The sequence below is a fragment of the Lepidochelys olivacea genome (assembly GCF_965140295.1).
Source record: "Lepidochelys olivacea isolate rLepOli2 genome assembly, chromosome: 7".
NCBI classification, from domain to species: domain Eukaryota; kingdom Metazoa; phylum Chordata; order Testudines; family Cheloniidae; genus Lepidochelys; species Lepidochelys olivacea.
The window spans coordinates 65,400,100-65,418,703 of NC_140417.1; the positions used below are offsets into that span (position 1 = coordinate 65,400,100).

Below are 18,604 nucleotides of genomic sequence, written 5' to 3' on the forward strand. Positions count from 1 at the left end.
TGTGACTGTTCTTATATTAAATAAAAATCTATGTGAATGCTACACACTGAAGTACAATGCTTAAGAATTACCCTGCAAAATTGCACCAACATAAGCTTTCAATATTTACAGTCTCTAAAAGTGACAAACACAGCATGCTAGGCCTAGCTATGGACTCTCCCCATCTCTACTTAATCTAGGCCCAACAACCAAAAATTATTTCTCAACACACACTAAGTTCAGATTGATCAGATATATTATGATGTTTAAATATTTGCTCCATGCATAAAAACAAAAAACAGTATCTTTGACAGACAAGCATTTGTATTTTATCAACAGTGGTCTGCCCTGTAGAGGAGTGCACTTCCTTCTGAGCTCACTCCCAAAATGTACCGTTCACAAAACCCATGTGATTACCCGGTAGTCATGTCAACAGCGTGCTCGGAAATGGTTAGAATTGCAAGGTAGAATCACACTGCCCACAACCATTCATTCATATGTAAAAACATCACTCCATTTTGGAGATATGCCTCATTTGGGGAAAGGAAAAACTTAAAAAAAGACATTCAAGTAAACAACAACCAAATACTTGGAAAAGGATTTTGTAAACTTGTCATTCTAAAGGGTTTTTGTTTCGCAGCATCACTAAATTAATCTCCTATGAAAAAGTACACCTACGTTATATCCCATCCTGTTTTGTATAAAAGCACACCATAAAATACAAGTTTTTCTGATAAAGTGATCTCTCTCTTCCAGCCCACCTTGTGGATGTTTTTTTATTCAGTGTATCCATCCCCTTCATGAAAATCAATCTTTACATCTCTAGAGAGATATAATGGACAGTGTCCATTGGACAAAAAGAAAAGCCCACTGTTTAGTTACAGCCGCAGAAGAGTTTCACAGCAAGTATCTATAGCGGGCCAGCTGGAATCCACAGGACTTTATTTTGTTCTTGATCAACAGTTGTCATAATCTGAGTGCAAATGCTTGAAAGGGCTCCTCCCTGGACAATACCTACAAAAATAAAAACAAACACCACAATCACACACATCAGGCACCAGGAAAAGCAATTCATAGCCAGGTATTTTCCTACATAGTATTTATCAACAGACCATGAATAAATTAACCACTTGGATATCTGGCAGATACAAGAATGTGAGTAAAACAATAACAAGGATAAATAGAGCAGAGAGGTTAAGTATTTAATATCAGACTCTCCTGCGAACCCTTAAAATGACAAAAGAAGGCAGTCAGAGCCCTGGCTATAATCAACTAAGACAACTGTTTTGTTACTGAGTCCTTTGCTTGCTATTTTCAGAAGCATGTGGCAGAATTTGTTCATTACCCCTAAAAATGGCCAGAACCCCAGAATATCATAATAAACCCACACTGTTGAGCAAGGGGTGTTCAAGGTTTAATATTTATATAGTAATACACACAGACTATAGCTGTAGCAACTAGGTGCTGTTTACAAATATTTAAAACTAATTGTATAGGGATGAGCTAAATAAAACCACCATTGCTGTTACCACAAATTTATTGAGACAACTATGTTGGGGAGGGGTGGGGGGGGGAAGAGAAGCAAATAGCCATACATACACCTTGCATAGTGTTCGTAGGCATGCCAAACTCAGATGACGGTGGAATGCCAAGCAGAACAAGTTCAAAAGGCAAGGGCCTTTTGTTGAGAAATCCCTGATATATCTGTCCTGGAGTGCTCAGTTTGAAGAATTAACAGCGAGAGTTTTGCATCACGGTGTTACCCACTAAAATAAACTTTGCCCAGGACCCTCAAGCCATTCAAAATAACTAGTGCAGGCAGTTAGGAACAGGTAATGGGACTTAACCAAAATAATAATAATCATCCCCAAAGCTTGGGCCTTGCCTGTACTGACACTTCTTAATGTCTGCCTGCTATTCCTTGCTCTAGCAGTTGTTCAGCTGCAACAGCACTCATGTAGGAAAAAAAATCCGTGTAGACAAGGGAGAGCAGACCATAGGAGCTTTAAAACATAAGAGTGCCTTGCATATCTTAACAGCCGTGCCTGAAAGAGCCTGTGACCACAGCTAACAATTCTCTCGAGTAATAGGAAAAAATAGCAAGAGGCAGACTTTTCCTCGTCTGAACCGAGACACTTGAATACCACTTCAACAGAAAGGTATTCTAATGCACACAGCGCCGCACCAACACCATGAGAATTTGGAAGCAGAATGCACGGACTCAAAAAAGGACAAAAAGGGGCATTTAAAAGGCAATACAGATCAAACGAAGTGTGCAGTCTCTGAACTGAAGATGGCCTAAATGGGCTATTAGCCAAAAAAGGTTGGTTACTGAAGCAGCCCCAGGGTTCAGATCTGTAGGTCTGCTGCACACCAGGGAGAAAAAGCTATTGCGTGCAAGATTACATATCACTCTATGCTTAAACTACACACTTTTTTCTCAGAATCCTGCTATGTCAGTTAAGCACTGAATCTTAGCTTGGAATTTTTAGTATGTCAAAAGTATAATTCAGTTTCAACACAGCTGTTTTGGTTCTGTCTGTCTCAGTAGCATCCAGGAGCATCAAATTGGGGCCTGCAAACTGCTAGGCACCGTACAGACAGTCCATGCCTCAAAGAACTTACACTTTAAGGCCCCTCATCATGCAATGAGTCTCTGGTCACACATGGTTTGTTGCAGGATTGGCCTCAATTAAGACAACATGCAACAAAGGGGTGCAACATCCATACACAAGAAGCAGAGGATAGCATGTGGTTATATAAAAACTAGTTATGTGCACATTTACAAGGTTCATGGTCACTTCTTTGAAAATGGAGTACTTCTCTTATTTAAGCTGGAAAACTGCCATTGTTAATGATTTGTGACTTTTCTCAACATGTAATAGTAATACCTTCTTATGGAGAGACAGACCTGTCCCTAAAGATAGAGAGAGAGAGAGAGAGAGAGAGAGAGTGTGTGTGTGTGTAAAACCACTTCTGTAAAAATCACAGCAGAATTTCTTCTAAATTAAAAGCAACGTTAAGGACTATAGCTCTATATAAGGGCTAGGAATTATTAATATTGTTATAAGGACTTCATGCTGTGTTCCTAGGCACCGTTTGTGTAATGTTGGGGCCATTTGCTTCTATAGTACAGAGATTTCAGCCTGAATGTTATGAGCTTATGCAGAAGAGTTTGGTGCTGAAATGAACTGAAGTATCCTTTAAGTACTGCAGCACTGTCTCGGGTAAAATATGTTCAAAAACATTCCTCAAACGTTCAGTGGCTCATATTATGAACTATGCCATCAAAACAGACCTCTGATATGATTATGTATAATGGTTCCATTCCAATAGCTGTGTACTCGCCTTCTTAAAAACCCCTATAACATGTCATATCAATATGTATTATTCCAAATCCATTAAATCCCAGTATAGCTTTCTTACATTAGAACTCCGAAATACACCACACTCTAGAGGAATAATAATAATAAAAAAATCAATGCATGTTGTAATGTTATGACAACAGTCACATCAATAACACTTACACTTTATATAGTTTCATCATAATGCTCCCAATACTGGGTCATTTGTGCCAAGCCATTTTGAGAGGTGTCATTATACTATATATAGAAGATACTCTAAATACTAAAACTAAAACTCCATGTTATAGATTAAGCAGTTGTGACTTTTTTTTTAAAAGATTATATTCTCTTTAAGAGCACAAACATGACCAGAACCAAAGGAGAGAAAAAACACAAAAAAACCTGCTATGTACGAAAGGCTCTTTTGAAACATAGTTTAGGTGGAACAACCTGAAACTGTGTTCTTACTGAAATGATTATTAAATACTAACCTGTGAAGTACTTGCTATATTCCTGTTCTATTTTTTGAGCTGTCTCAAATTGTTCTTTGGAATGTTTTTGTGTAACTTTGTCCCTCAGAAAGATTGGGTCTTTTTGCTCTCTGTAAGAAAAGAAATAAAATGTCTGCTTAGCAGTTATTCTTTCAACAGACTGTAGATGAACTACATACAGTTATGGTAATGTCCAAGCCTCTGATTAATATTCAGGCACACAGAGAGCGCCGTCTGGTGATTCAGTGTAATATTACCAGTAATATCAGGTTTAAGTGATAGCCAAGGCATATGAATTGCTGTAATAGGAAACACAGCAGAACATTAGCAGAAATTCACTCAGTGAAAGCAAAGAAAAAAACCTCCAACTTCTCCAGTTTTAAAGTTCAGTTCAGAAGTCTCAGATCATCCTACACTTTGAAAAAAAACACTTCTTTATCAAAACAACACTAAAGAAACTGCTCTATCAAAGGACTTAAAATGTAAATGCATTTATTAAACTTTACAAATAAACAGAGAATCTTATGATATAAATTGGGGTGGAGGGGCAGCTAGGGACAAGCTGTAAAGTCCTCCTCCAGATCAACATTTCTCCAGCACTCAGAAGCATTTAGATCCATGGATTTGGTTCAAGCCCATCTCTACAAAATACTCTCATAAGTATGAAACCAAGATCCGATGTTTAGCTATCACACTTTGGATACCGTAGCAATTGGGCGAGGTAGGTACAGAGCCCTAACGTAAACAGAGGCTCTCCTAGGGGTTAGTGAGTAAAGGCAAGTTTCTGTCTGAAAGGGTGAAAAGCAGATAGCCTGCCTTTGCAATGCTGAGCTAATACATCAAGCTGGGCCAGTGTTGGTGTTATTGTAGATACTGTCCTAGTATTAAGGTGGTTTTCAAAAGCATCTAATTGACCTAGGAGCACAGATCCCTCTGAAAATTAATGACACCTGTGCTAAATTACTTAGGTGCTTTTGAAAATCCTACTATTAAACTTTTGATGTCCAGGACAGGTATTCCCAATGCTAATATGCTAATACACCTAATTTTGATGACAGGTTTCAGAGTGGTAGCTGTGTTAGTCTGTATCAGCAAAAAGAACGAGGAGTACTTGTTGCACCGTAGAGACTAACAAATTTATTTGGGCATAAACTTTCGTAGGCTAAAACCCACTTCAGTGGATGTATGCGGTGGAAAATACAGTAGGAAGACAGACAGACACATACATACAGAGAACGTGAAAAAATGGGTGTTGCCGTACCAACTCTAACTAGACTAATCAATTAAGGTGGGCTATTATCAGCAGGAGAAAAAAAACTTTTGTAGTGATAATTAAACTTTGAAATGGGCCATCCTGATTATCACTACAAAAGTTTTTTTTCTCCTGCTGATAATAGCCCACCTTAATTGATTAGTCTCATTAAAGTTGGTATGGCAACACCCATTTTTTCCATGTTCTCTGTATATCTATATATCTTCCTACTGCATTTTCCACTGCATGCATCTGATGAAGTGAGTTTCAGCCCACGAAAGCTTATGCCCAAATAAATTTGTTAGTCTCTAAAGTGCCACAAGTACTCCTCCTAATTTTGATGAGCACTGAGAAATCAGGACTTGTGTCAACAGTTCAATCTTTCACAATATTATATTTAAGTTGGTTTTCAAAAACAGTAGCTGTAAGAGTGCTCAACAGCAGCAGTTGCTTTATATTTTGAAAATCTAGCCAATAGCTAGTACAGCTTTACAGAGAATATGAAGCATACAGTGCTCACTTTGTTTATTTTTAATTACAAATATTTGCATTGTAAACAATGAAAAATAGTTTTTCAATTCATCTCATACAAGTAGTGAAAGTTATCATGAAAGTTGAACTTAGAAATGTAGAATTATGTAAAAAAAACTGCATTCAAAAATAAAACAATGTAAAACTTTAGAGCCTAGAAAGTCCGCTCAGTCCTACTTCTTGTACAGCCAATTGCTCAGACAAACAAGTTTGTTTACATTTGCAGGAGATAATGCTGCCCTCTTCTTGTTTACAAAGTCATCTGAAAGTGAGAACAGGCATTCGTATGGCATTGTTATAGCCGGCGTTGCAAGATATTTATGCGCTAAATACGCTAAAGATTAGTATGTCCTGACGCACGTTCATTTCCATCATTTGAGTCAGATGCCACCAGCAGAAGGCTGATTTTCCTTTTTGGTGGTTTGGGTTCTGTAATTTCTGCATTAGAGTGTTGTGCTTTTAAGACTTCTGAAATGCATGCTCCACAGATTTTGGAAAGCACTTCAGATTCTTAAACCTTGGGATGAGTGCTGGAGCTATCTTTAGAAATTTCATATTAGTACCTTCTTTGCATTTTGTCAAAGCTGCAGTGAAAGTGTTCTTAAAATGAACATATGCTGAGTCATCATCGGAGACTGCTATAACATGAAATATATGGCAGAATGCAGGTAAAACGCTAAGAAATATACAATTCTCCCCCCAAGGAGTTTAGCCATAAATTTAATTAATGCATTATTTTTTTAACGAGAGTCATCAGCGTAAAAGCATGTCCTCTGGACTGGTGGCCGAAGCATGAAGGGGCATACAAATAGTTAGCATATCTGGCATGTAAATGCCTTGCAATGCCAGCGACAAAAGTGCCGTGCAAAAGCCTGTTCTCACTTTCAGGCCTTGTCTACACTACGAAATTAGGTCGAATTTATAGAAGTCGGTTTTGTAGAAAGCGTTTTTATACAGTCGATTGTGTGTGTCCCCACACAAATGCTCTAAGTGCATGTAGTCAGCGGAGTGTGTCCACAGTACTGAGGCAACTGTCGACTTCTGGAGTGTTTCACTGTGGGTAGCTATCCCACAGTTCCCGGAGTCTCTGCCGCCCACTGGAATTCTGGGTAGAAATCCAAGTGCCTGATGGGGCTAAAACATTGTCGCAGGTGGTTCTGGGTACATATCATCAGGCTCCCCCTTCCCTCCCTCCCTCCAGGGACAGACTATTGTTTTGCGCCTTTTTTCTTCAGTTACCTGTGCAGACGCCATACCACGGCAAGCATGGAGCCCACTCAGCTAACCGTCACCGTATGTCTCCTGAGTGCTGGCAGACGTGGTACTGCATTGCTACACTGCAGCAGTTTATTGCCTTTTGGCAGCGGACAGTACAGTATGACTGGTAGCCATCGTCGACGTAGTCCAAGGTGCTCTTTTAACTGACCTCGATGAGGTCAGGGGCGCCTGGGCAAACAAGGGAGTGACTCAGCCAGGTCATTTCCCTTTTAAGTTTCGTCTCATGGCGATTCAGTCCTACCGGCAGTGCACTGTCTTTTAATCTGCAGCCAACAGAAGACGATGGCCAGCAGTCATACTGCACGTCTTCTGCCGAGCACCCAGGAGATGACGATGGCTAGTGGTCGTACTGCAGTGTCTGCTGCCACCAGGATGTATGAAGATAGATGAAGTGAATCAAAACAAGAAATAGATCAGATTTGTTTTGTATTCATTTTCTCCTCCCCCCCTCCGTGAAATCAACGGCCTGCTAAACCCAGTTTTGAGTTCTATCCTTGAAGGGGCCATTCCGTTTCTTGCAAAGCCACCCCCTTTGTTGATTTTAATTCCCTGTAAGCCAACCCTGTAAACCATGTTGTCAGTCGCCCCTCCCTCCGCCAGAGCAACGGCAAACAATCGTTTCACGCCCTTTTCCCTGGATTGCCCGAGCAGGAGCAGATGCCATAGCACAGCAAGCACGGAGCCCGTTTAGCTCACCATAGCAGTTATGACCATTGTAAACACCTCACGCATTATCGTGCAGTGTATGCAGAACCAGCACCTGAAAAACCAGGTGAGGAATACATGAACACAGATTTCTCTAAAACTGCGTTCTCCCACAATTTGGAGATCATGGTGTTAATGGGGCAGGCTCATGCCATGGAACGCCGATTCTGGGCCCGGGAAACAAGCACAGCGTGGTGGGACCGCATAGTGTTGTGGGTCTGGGATGATTCCCAGTGGCTCCGAAACTTTTGCACGTGTAAGGGCACTTTCATGGAACTTTGTGACTTGCTTTCCCCTGCCCTGAAGCGCAAGAATACCAAGATTAGAGCAGCCCTCACAGTTCACAAGCGAGTGGCAATAGCCCTGTGGAAGCTTGCAACGCCAGACAGCTACCGGTCAGTCGGTAATCAATTTGGAGTGGGAAAATCTACTGTGGGGGTTGCTGTGATGCAAGTAGCCAGCACAATAATTGAGCTGCTGCTATCAAAGGTAGTGACTCTGGGAAATGTGCAAGTCATACTAGATGGCTTTGCTGCAATGGGATTCCCTAACTATGGTGGGGCTATAGACGGAACGCATATCTCTATCTTGGGACCGGACCACCAGGGCAGCCAGTATATAAACTGCAAGGGGTACTTTTCAATGGTGCTGCAAGCACTGGTGGATCACAAGGGACATTTCATCAACATCAGTGTGGGATGGCCGGGAAAGGTACATGATGCTCGCACCTTCAGGAACTCTGGTCTGTTTCAACAGCTGCAGCAAGGAACTTACTTTCCAGACCAGAAAATAATCGTTGGGGATGTTGAAATGCCTATAGTTATCCTTGGAGACTCAGCCTACCCCTTAATGCCATGGCTCATGAAGGCGTACACCGGCACCCTGGACAGTAGTCAGGAGCTGTTCAGCTACTGACTGAGCAAGTGCAGAATGGTGGTAGAATGTGCATTTGGACATTTAAAGGGTCACTGGCGCAGTTTACTGACTCGCTCAGACCTCAGCGAAATCAATATTCCCATTGTTATTGCTGCTTGCTGTGTGCTCCACAATCTCTGAGTGAGTAAGGGGGAGACTTTTATGATGGGGTGGGAAGTTGATGCAAATCACCTGGCCGCTGAATACGAGCAGCCAGACACCGGGGCAGTTAGAAGAGCACAGAAGGAAGCGGTGAGCATCAGAGAAGCTTTGAAAACCAGTTTCATGACTGGCCAGGGTACTGTGTGACACTTCTGTTTGTTCTCCTTGATGAAAACCTGCCCCCTTGGTTAACTCTAATTCCCTGTAAGCCACCCGCCCTCCCGCCTTCGATCACAGCTTGCTTGCAAAGGAAAAAGTCACTGTCATTTAAAAAACATGTATCTTTATTAATTGATTATAAAAATAGGGAGAAAGAAAAGGAGTACTTGTGGCACCTTAGAGACTAACAAATTTATTTGAGCATCAGCTTTCGTGAGTTACAGCTTATGCTCAAATAAATTTGTTAGTCTCTAAGGTGCCACAAGTACTCCTTTTCTTTTTTGAGGATACAGACGAACACGGCTGCTACTCTGAAAAATAGAGAGATAACTCAAAAGGTAGCCTGGGTGCGGTGTGGGAGGAGGGTAGGAGGGAAGGAAAAGGCCACTTTAAAACTTGTTGAATGCCAGCCTTCTCTTGCTTGGGCTGTCCACTGGGGTGGAGTGGTTGGGTGCCCAGAGCCTCCCCCTCCGCGTTCTTGGGCATCTGGGTGAGGAGGCTATGGAACTTGGGGAGGAGGGAGGGCGGTTAAGCAGGGGCTGCAGCGGCAGTCTGTGATCCTGCTGCCGTTCATGGACCTCCACCAGACGCCGGAGCATGTCCGTTTGCTCCTGCAGTAGGCCCAGTGTTTCCTCATGCCTCCTCTGATCTTCCTGACGCCACCTCTCCTCACGTTCATCGGCCACCATCCTGTACTCTGCTATTGTGTCCCGCTGCACAGCTCTGTCAGTGCCAGACGACTGCATGAACTCTGAGAACATTTCCTCGCGCATGCGTTTTTTTCGCCGCCTTATCTGAGATAGGCTTTGGGACAGAGGAGGGAGGCTTGAAACATTTGCAGCTGCTGGAGGAAAAAAGGGAGTGAAGTATTAAAAAAAAGATACATTTTACAGAACAATGGCTATACTCTTTCACAGCGAACAACACTATTCACATTACATAGCATAGCACATGTGATTTTGGTACAAGGTCGCATTTTGCATCTTATATTGAGTGCCTGCGGCTTTGGTGTTAGAGATCACACATGCAGGGCCGGGCAACAGAATTGGGCTTGCAGGCAGCCATGGTAAGCCATAGTCTTTTGGCTTCTGCAACCTTCATAACAGCAGCCCCCTCCTTCCCCATACCAAGCAAAGCCCATTGAGTTGGCCATTTAGTGTTGCGGTTTTCCTGTTAACGTGCAGCAGCAGAAACCAAACAAACCCCCTCGCCCCATCCAGTTCTCTGGGATGATCGCTCTCCCTCTCCCCCAACCGCCTGGCTGGTATCAGGGAAGATCCCTGCTAGCCTAATGTGAACAGCTCAGCATCAATGACCCTCCCCCGGGTGGCTAACTGTGGGGAGGATTTCTTTTCAGCCACAGGCAAACAGCCCAGCGGGAGTGGCCATCTCTGAATGCCCCCTTAATTAAATTCCCCTATTTCAACCAGGTTACCATGAACGATATTACTCTCCTGAGGATAACACAGAGAGATAAAGAACAGATGTTGCTTGAATGCCAGCGAACACCAGGACCATACGCCGCCAGGCTTTGTCATGCAATGATACCAGATTACTTGCTACTAGCATGGTGTAGTAAAGTGTCCTACCATGGAGGACGGAATAAGGCTGCTCTCCCCAGGAACCTTCGGCAAAGGCTTTTAGAGTACCTCCAGGAGAGCGCCATGGAGATGACCCTGGAGGATTTCCGCTCCATCCCCAGACACGTTAACAGACTTTTCCAGTAGCTGTACTGGCCACAAATGCATCCCAAGTCCTCAGGGCTACTTAATCATTAAAAAACGCTTCCTTTTATAACATGTATTATATTTAAAAAGGTACACTCACCAGAGGTCCCTTTTCTAGCTTTGTTGGGTTGGGAGGGTATTTCAGGCAAAGTGATAAAGATCCTGGCTGTCGGGGAGAACCGTGTGCTGTGTGCTCTCCTTAAGCTCGTCCTCCTCATCTTCCCCATCTGCAAAATCCTCAGCCATGGCGGAGAGTACCCCATCATCAGAGTCCATGGACAGGGGTGGGGTAGTGGTGGCGGCCCCCCCCAGAATCGCATGCAGCTCAGCGAAGAAGCGGCATCTCTGGGGCTCTGTCCCATAGCATCCGTTTGATTCTTTGGTTTTCTAGTACGCTTGTCTGAGCTCCTTAAGTTTCACGCAGCACTGTGTTGAGCCCCTGCTGTAGCCTCTGTCCTGCATGGCCTCAGAGATTTTTTCAAATGTTTTGGCATTTTGTCTTTTGGAACGTAGTTCTGATAGCACGGATTCCTCTACCCACACAGCAATCAGATCCAGTACCTCCCGTTCGGTCCATGCTGGAGCTCTTTTTCGATTCTGGGACTGCATGGTCACCTGTGCTGATGAGCTCGCCTGGCCAAACAGGAAATGAGATTCAAAAGTCCCCGGGGCTTTTCCTGTACACCTGGCCAGTGCATCTGAGTTCAGAGTGCTGTCCAGAGCAGTCACAATGGTGCACTGTGGGATAGCTTCCGGAGGCCAATACCTTCGAATTGCGTCCACACTAACCCTAATTCGAAATGGCGATGTCTATTTCAACGCTAATCCCCTCGTTGGGGAGGAGTACAGATATCAGTTTTCAGAGTCCTTTATGTCGAAAAAATGGCTTCGTTGTGTGGACGGGTGCAGGGTTAATTCGGATTTAATGCTGCTAAATCAGACAAACTTGTAGTGTAGACCAGGCCTTAGGTGATGTAAATAAGAAGTGGGCAGCATTATCTCCCGTAAATGTAAACAAACTTATTTCTCTTATATCAGAGGGGTAGCCGTGTTAGTCTGGATCTGTAAAAGTGTCCTGTGGCACCTTATAGACTAACAGATGTATTGGAGCAAAAAAACTTCAGGACCAGACTTCAAAGAGAAATTGCTGAGCTTCAGTTCATTTGCAAATTTGACACCATCAGCTCAGGATTAAACAAAGACTGTGAACGGCTAGCCAACTACAAAAACAGTTTCTCCTCCCTTGGTGATCACATCTCAACTGCTGAAGAGGGCCTCATCCTCCCTGATGGAACTAACCTCGTTATCCCTAGCCTGATTCTTACTTGTATATTTATACCTGCCTCTGGAAATTTCTACTACATGCATCTGACAAAGTGGGTATTGACCCACGAAAGCTTATGCTCCAATACGTCTGTTAGTCTATAAGGTGCCACAGGACTCTTTGCCGCTTTTATTTCTCTTAGCGATTGGCAGAACAAGAAGTCGGACTGAGTAGACTTGTAGGCTCTAAAGTTTTACATTGTTTTTTAATGCAGTTGTGTAACAAAAAAGAAATCTACATTTGTAAGTTACAATTTTGCGCTAAAGAGATCGCACTACGGTACTTGTATGTGGTGAACAGAAAAATACTATTTCTTTTGTTTACAAATATTTGCAGTGTAAAATGATAATAAAAATAATATAAAGTGAGCACAGTACACTTCGTATTCTGTGTTGTAATTGAAATCAATATATTTGAAAACATAGAAAAACCATCCAGAAATATTTTAATAAATGGAAATTGGTATTCTATTGTTTAACAGTGTGATTAAAACTGCAATTAATCACAATTAATTTTCAAAACTGCAATTAATTTTTGAGTTAATCACATGAGTTAACTGCGATTAATAAACAGCACTACTTAATATACTTCCTATCAAAACATGGTAAGTTACAGACGTCCCTTCATTTTATCCCTCTGTTGCATGGTGATAAGTCTTCCTACCACACAAGAGAGTTGCAAGGCTTAATTGATTCACATTTAAAAAGGTTTTCTGAGATACTACAATGAAACTGGCTATACAAACTATTATTGTATAACAAAACAAGTGGCTGTAAGCTATATTTCTCACTTACTTGATTTGCTTAGCATTTTTGTACCGAATAAAGATGACAATAGGGTAGATATGAACACTGTGAAGCCGTTCAATGGCATGAGGAGCAATGTCCAACAGACAATGACAGTCCTAAAAACAAACATTGGGGTAGAAAGCATAAGCAAAGTTACAAAGCCCCTATTAATTCCCCAGTGAAACCCCAGTAACTCAACAGAATTTCTGTTTTACATTTATATAACAGGCCATTAAGCATATTTTCAACACCTTTTACACATAAAATATGTTGTGGCAGTAACTACAACGTGCATTGTATGTAAAGGATTTATCAATCCTCAGGATGACAAAAATACCTGAAACAATAAACCCCATTTAGAGTACAAAAAAATCTATTAATAAAAAAGACACTTATTTGAGGATATTGATATTAAATTGAAAATTTAGCTTAAAACAGATGGAATCAACTAATCTCAAACCTATTGCAAAAAAGGATTTAGGTATTCATTTATTTTCATCTTTAAGAACAGATTAATAGTCTTTCATATCTCCTAATGAGACCAAATATGCAGCTCTACTCCTTTAGCGGTAAGAGTATATATCCGGTTTGACAGAACACATTTTAATTCTGTTAATGTCAGTTTAGAGGTTTCTTTCTTGCAGTGTTTATGCACTGGCAAATTTCATGCTCTGAGCAATGTCAAGAAACAAAGTACTTAACTTTTTATTTTTCAAAATATTTTTAATTCAAACTATGCAATGCACAGAATTTCTATTTTTAACTAATATTAAGATGACTTAAAAAAGAACCACTAACACAACCAATTTCTCTACATCTAGGATTATAAGAGAGTCTTTAAATAGTGACATGATAAAACAAGGTAACAGCATTTATATTAAATTACCTTGTTTTTCTCAATAAGAAAATGCCCTGGGAACAATTCTTTGGTAATCTTTTGAAACAGAACAATATCAGTACTAGTACAATTTTTTTCAGGAAACACAGTATATAATAATTATCTGTAAATTTTACAGTGAACTGGAGAGCTGGAGAAGATACCATAGAGAGACAATCACCTTCTCTGTTATCTCCTTTATTGAAGCTACTGTTGTCACATCAAAATGTCCACTCCTTCGTTTGTAATCTATAAACAAACAGTCTTTCACTCCCCGTTCGATGGCTTGTTGGGAAGCTTTCATCACTTCTATTTCAAAGAACAAAAATTGATACTTCGTTCATTTATATTTCTTAACCACAGAACAAGATTTACAGGATATTATATAGAATTTCACGGTCCTGCTTTTTCCTACCCCTTCCAGAATCTTTGTGCTACCCTTTAATCCAGTTGTTAGGTCAGATGATTGTGTTATTTCTACAAGTACAAATAAACATGACATGGCAAAACACACAAAGTTGCTCTCAATCCTTGTACACTTACCAAGGGGACATCTACAAAATTTTCCAGGAGATTCTTTGACTAGCATGTCCTTCACAGCATCAGGTAATGGTCCTAGAATGAGTACGGGCCTGGGAGAGGTACAATCCACCTTCTGTACACGCTGATAAGCCAGACTCACAGAATCTAAAAAGAGAAACAAAAAAGTCACTTATGCACAATTTAAAATGTTTTTGCAGTATCGTTCAGATAATTAAAGGGGCGGGGGGTGAGGGAGGCAACCCTGCTCAAAAGGTTAAATTTTACTATTCATACATCGGGAAATGGACTTTTTAAGTTAATAAATTACAAGCACTAATTTGAGATGATGATCTGGTTTGTTATTTAATGCCTATGTTGGTGCCTGAGGACAATGAGTGTCACAGTACACAGATGATTCTCCAGTGTTTATATGCAGACCAACCAGAAAACCACACTTCTCTCAGGTGTTTTTCATAGCCTTAAGAAAACTAAAACTAACAAAGGCACTTGCCATCCAAGAAAGGAATGGAGTCTGTACTGATTGTATCGAGAGCCAGTAAATCTTTTCCATCTTTGGAACCACTACGCTTGTGTTTATGCTTTCTTCTAAAGAATGATCTTCGAGCTGCTGCTGACAAAGTCTTAGTGGAGCTGTTTTCATCTTTAGTCTCAGACATACTGTGTCTCCTATAGAACTCCTGGTCCATCCTAGAGTGAAATGGATTGAGTAATTGTATTCAGGTTAGTACCAACACATAGGGATTTTAAGAGCCATTCTTCACAAAAGAAAAGAAAAAAATCTAACATCACTAAGGAAAACTTGTATAGGACAATTGCCAAATGATCTCAAGCAGCATCAACAGAATATCCATAACCTGAAAAGATAGCTGAAACTACTATTGATCAACATTGGAAGAATATATCCCATGTATTATATCTCTTAAGTCTGACTTTCTGGGCCTTTCTTCAGGAACACTAGAATGTGGGTAAACATAATAGCACTGGAAAGAGCTTGACAAGTTCTGGCTGAGAATTTTGGGGAAGATTTTTAAAGGTAATTAGGCCCCTAATTCCCAATGAAAGCCCACCTCCCCCTACATAGACATATAGCCACACTTTTGGTTATAAGATGCTGCACGTTGTATTGCCATTATTGTTTCTGCAAACTAGGTGATTAGTTTTGTTTAACAGTCTAACACAAAATTACTATCATGCAGTTGTATTAAAAATGGAAGCAAACTTACTGTACACATAGCAGGTATCTTTATGTCTGCAAAATAGGGTCAGTTCCTTCTTACTTAGCTCACAGGAACAGTGTGAGGATAATTATGTCTATACTGTGTTTTCAAAATGTTATGTAACAGCTAGCCTACGTATTAGCATAGCTTCTATGGTCAAGAATTGCTTACAAGTTCTTATGAGGAAAGGAGAGAACGGAAGTGCAGAAATAGCAGTGGTCTTAAAAAGGTGAGACTATTTGCCTACTGAATGATACTGAATGCGACTTCACTAAACAGCTAAAAATGTAATGGCTGAATAAAGGTTATATTCTGCCCTTGATCTTGGTGAATATTTCCCTTTGGTAATAGGGGATTGTTTTGGGTACACAGTCCTCAATCTACACATATCATAATTCAAAAGGGAATGGCTGTCTAAAAATGGGTCTTACACCCCCAATTTAAATGATATTTCTGGTTACTGTCTGAATCTTCTTTCACAGCACAGCACTGTGTGTCATTTCTACTTTTAGGAGGTTACTATTAGCAGCACTAAAATGACTTGACAGAACGTCTTATTTAATTAGATGTTATTAAAACATGCCACCCCTAAAACACTTCTAGGAAACTAATACCTCACGGGAATCACACAGCTTTGAAGACTGAAACCCGATTCTTTTTTGTTTATAGCTCATCATTCAGGAACTTTAAGAAACAATTTTTCACTAAGGTCACTTACATATATTTGCTGGGAATCTGTCCTCTCTCTAGCTTTTGAGCATTCTCATCCAGCTGCCAAGCCATCCAGCAACCAAAGTTCCCCTGTGGTAGAGTATCATCAACATACAAAATGTCATCCTTCTTAAAGTTTAAATCCTGCTCCACCTCTGCCAGCCGATCATAAAGTGCTCTGCAAAGAGAGACATAAATAGACTCTATAACTGAAGCTCCACCATCTCAAGTGAAGCAAGTGGTGTAGATATTTAGGAAAATAAATGACACTCCGCTGGAGTTGGTCTCTAACATTCCAAATGCCCATGTACTCACAGTACAGTATGCAGTTAAACTTGGGATACAGGTTGCACACTTCCAGCAATTGCAAAGAATCAAGGGCTAACTGAGATACGGCATTGTGCTTTGAATTTCCAAAATACGCCAAAAGACTGATTTGCTGCCTCTCTGATCCCTTGCATACAATGGTCAGCATACTATTCTAGCAGCCTTGTATGGTCCTTTACCTTGAAACTATTTGCAACTACATGTGATTCTTACTGGAAAAATCTAAGCTATATAATGGACATGTGAATACCTGATATAGAATCCATCTCCAGGTAACTCTTTAATCTTGTTGAATTCTTCTATTCTGTACTGAGCCTTCACTCTGATATTTTCTCCTGGCTTCAGCATTTCAAGGTAGGCTTCCTCAGCTGTTTTATTTCGCATATCAACAGATCCATACTGTAAAATACAGAAAAACCCAAAACTCATGAGGTCTCAGAGCTGACGCTGTGTCTTAATACATTGTAGGATTAGAGTGGAGCCTGAGGAAGCATTTGAAGTGGGAGTTTGGTTCTCCCAAAGGCAGGTACGTGTGTAAAAGGAAAACTCACCACAGCATGATACAACATTAGTGTAGGCACCAGTTAAAATGTCCAGCACTGAGAGAGAGAGGAGGATTTAAAAAAAATCCCTAAAGAAAATGCAGTGGATATACACAAGAAGAGAAAAAGCCACCATATTCCCTTAGCTATTCTGGACACAAAAGCAGGAAATCACAAGATTCCAAGGAGAACTTATTTAGGATTCCTAGAGAGAAAAAGTGGGTGAGGGGTTAGGTGCACCTTACATCGACCTAGCTATGGAAACATCTTCGCTTAAATTTGGCTCCCGCTGACACCAGTGCATCTCTACGCTGATTGTAACACCTCCTCGAACAGCATAGAGTCATGGTTGATGTAATTAGGTCGACGCAGTGTCAGTGTAGACAGTGTGTTCCTTATGTCGACTGTTATCGCTTTCAGGAGCCATCCCACAATGCGCTGGCTGATTGTGTACAGGTTGACATAATCTTGTAGACAAGGCAGTAATCTCTTTTATTGCACCAACTTTGGTTGGTGAGAGAGACAAGCTTTCGAACCACACAGAGCTCTTCAGGTCTGGGAAAGGTACTCCCAGAGTCACAGCAAAATGCAGGGTGGAACAGATTGTTAGCGTAAGTACAGGTTTCAGAGTGGCAGCCGTGTTAGTCTGTATCCGCAAAAAGAAAAGGAGGACTTGTGGCACCTTAGAGACTAACAAATTTATTTGAGCATATGTTTTCGTGAGCTATAGCTCACTGCATCGGATGCATGCATTTCTTTTAGCACATATTGTAAGGTACTATTCAAGGTTGAGTGGCCTGTTAACACCTCTGCAGTCAGAGGACAAAAAGAGGGGGTTAATGGGGTACAGATTGTTGTAATAAACCACAAATTCAGTGTCTCTGTTCAGTCCATGATTTTTATTTTAGGATTCATAGGCAGATCAAGTGGTCTGAATCAAGGCGTAAACTTAAAAACAAACCCTGCACATCTCCTACGTGTGGACCAGTATCAAGGAGTAAGCAGGTACAATGGGAACATCTACCAAAGTACTCACCTGCACTCCATCACATTAGTATCTAGGCATCTCACAAACAATGTATTTATCCTCCCAATACCCCTGTCAAGTAGGGAAATATCCCCATTTCACAGATGGAAAAACAAGGCACAGAAAGATTAAGGGGTTGCCCAAGGTCACCAGGGAAATCTGTGATACAAGACCAAACTTCTCTGTAACATGGAACCTCCCTTCTTCTTGCTTCCACCACACGGGGAGAGGGCTTGCGGTCCATAGGGGCTATTGTATCCTATCTACAGAGTCAGGGCTCAAGGTTTCTCATCTAGAGCCTACTACCCTCTAGAGCACTAATTCTCAACTCCTAGTACATGTACACCAACACTGGTACTTCAAGCTTGTGTGTAGTTTGTACTCTAAACTCCCTGTCTTTAGCAAAGATAAGCCTCCGTGTAGTGTCAGTTATTGTCAACTATTTAACTGTGAGAGTTAAAACCAAGGCCCTGAGTCCCCAGTGGTATATTAGGCCCAACCTATGGGGCAGGGACTCCAGAATCATGGCGTACTCCCTCCCCTCCTCAACAGTCTGTTCCAATCAGCACAGAGTTCTTTGTGCAATTTAGGGTTTTCATACTAATCCAATTTTTCGTATGCTGCTGCAGTTGTTACTCTTGCAGCGTGCTGCAGATTTTTGTACTGACAAGGAGTAAGTGCAGAGTAGGTCATGGGACAGTTTTC

At 41.2% G+C, this 18,604-nt stretch overlaps 1 protein-coding gene across 3 annotated transcripts in view; it reads right to left on the reverse strand.

The window, feature by feature from the left end:
- Positions 1-217: 217 nt before the first annotated feature.
- DLG5 (discs large MAGUK scaffold protein 5) overlaps positions 218-18,604 on the reverse strand; it is a 179,724-nt gene continuing 161,337 nt past the window's right edge. For all 3 annotated transcript variants that reach the window (XM_084633105.1, XM_084633106.1, XM_084633107.1), the window contains 8 exons: positions 16,581-16,729; positions 16,011-16,181; positions 14,566-14,762; positions 14,076-14,219; positions 13,714-13,841; positions 12,662-12,771; positions 3,815-3,924; positions 218-993 (listed from right to left, as the gene is read on the reverse strand). In XM_084633105.1, coding sequence (XP_084489231.1) covers positions 890-993; positions 3,815-3,924; positions 12,662-12,771; positions 13,714-13,841; positions 14,076-14,219; positions 14,566-14,762; positions 16,011-16,181; positions 16,581-16,729 — 1,113 coding nt within the window. In that variant the 3' untranslated portion in view covers positions 218-889. The remainder of the gene's footprint in view (positions 994-3,814; positions 3,925-12,661; positions 12,772-13,713; positions 13,842-14,075; positions 14,220-14,565; positions 14,763-16,010; positions 16,182-16,580; positions 16,730-18,604) is intronic.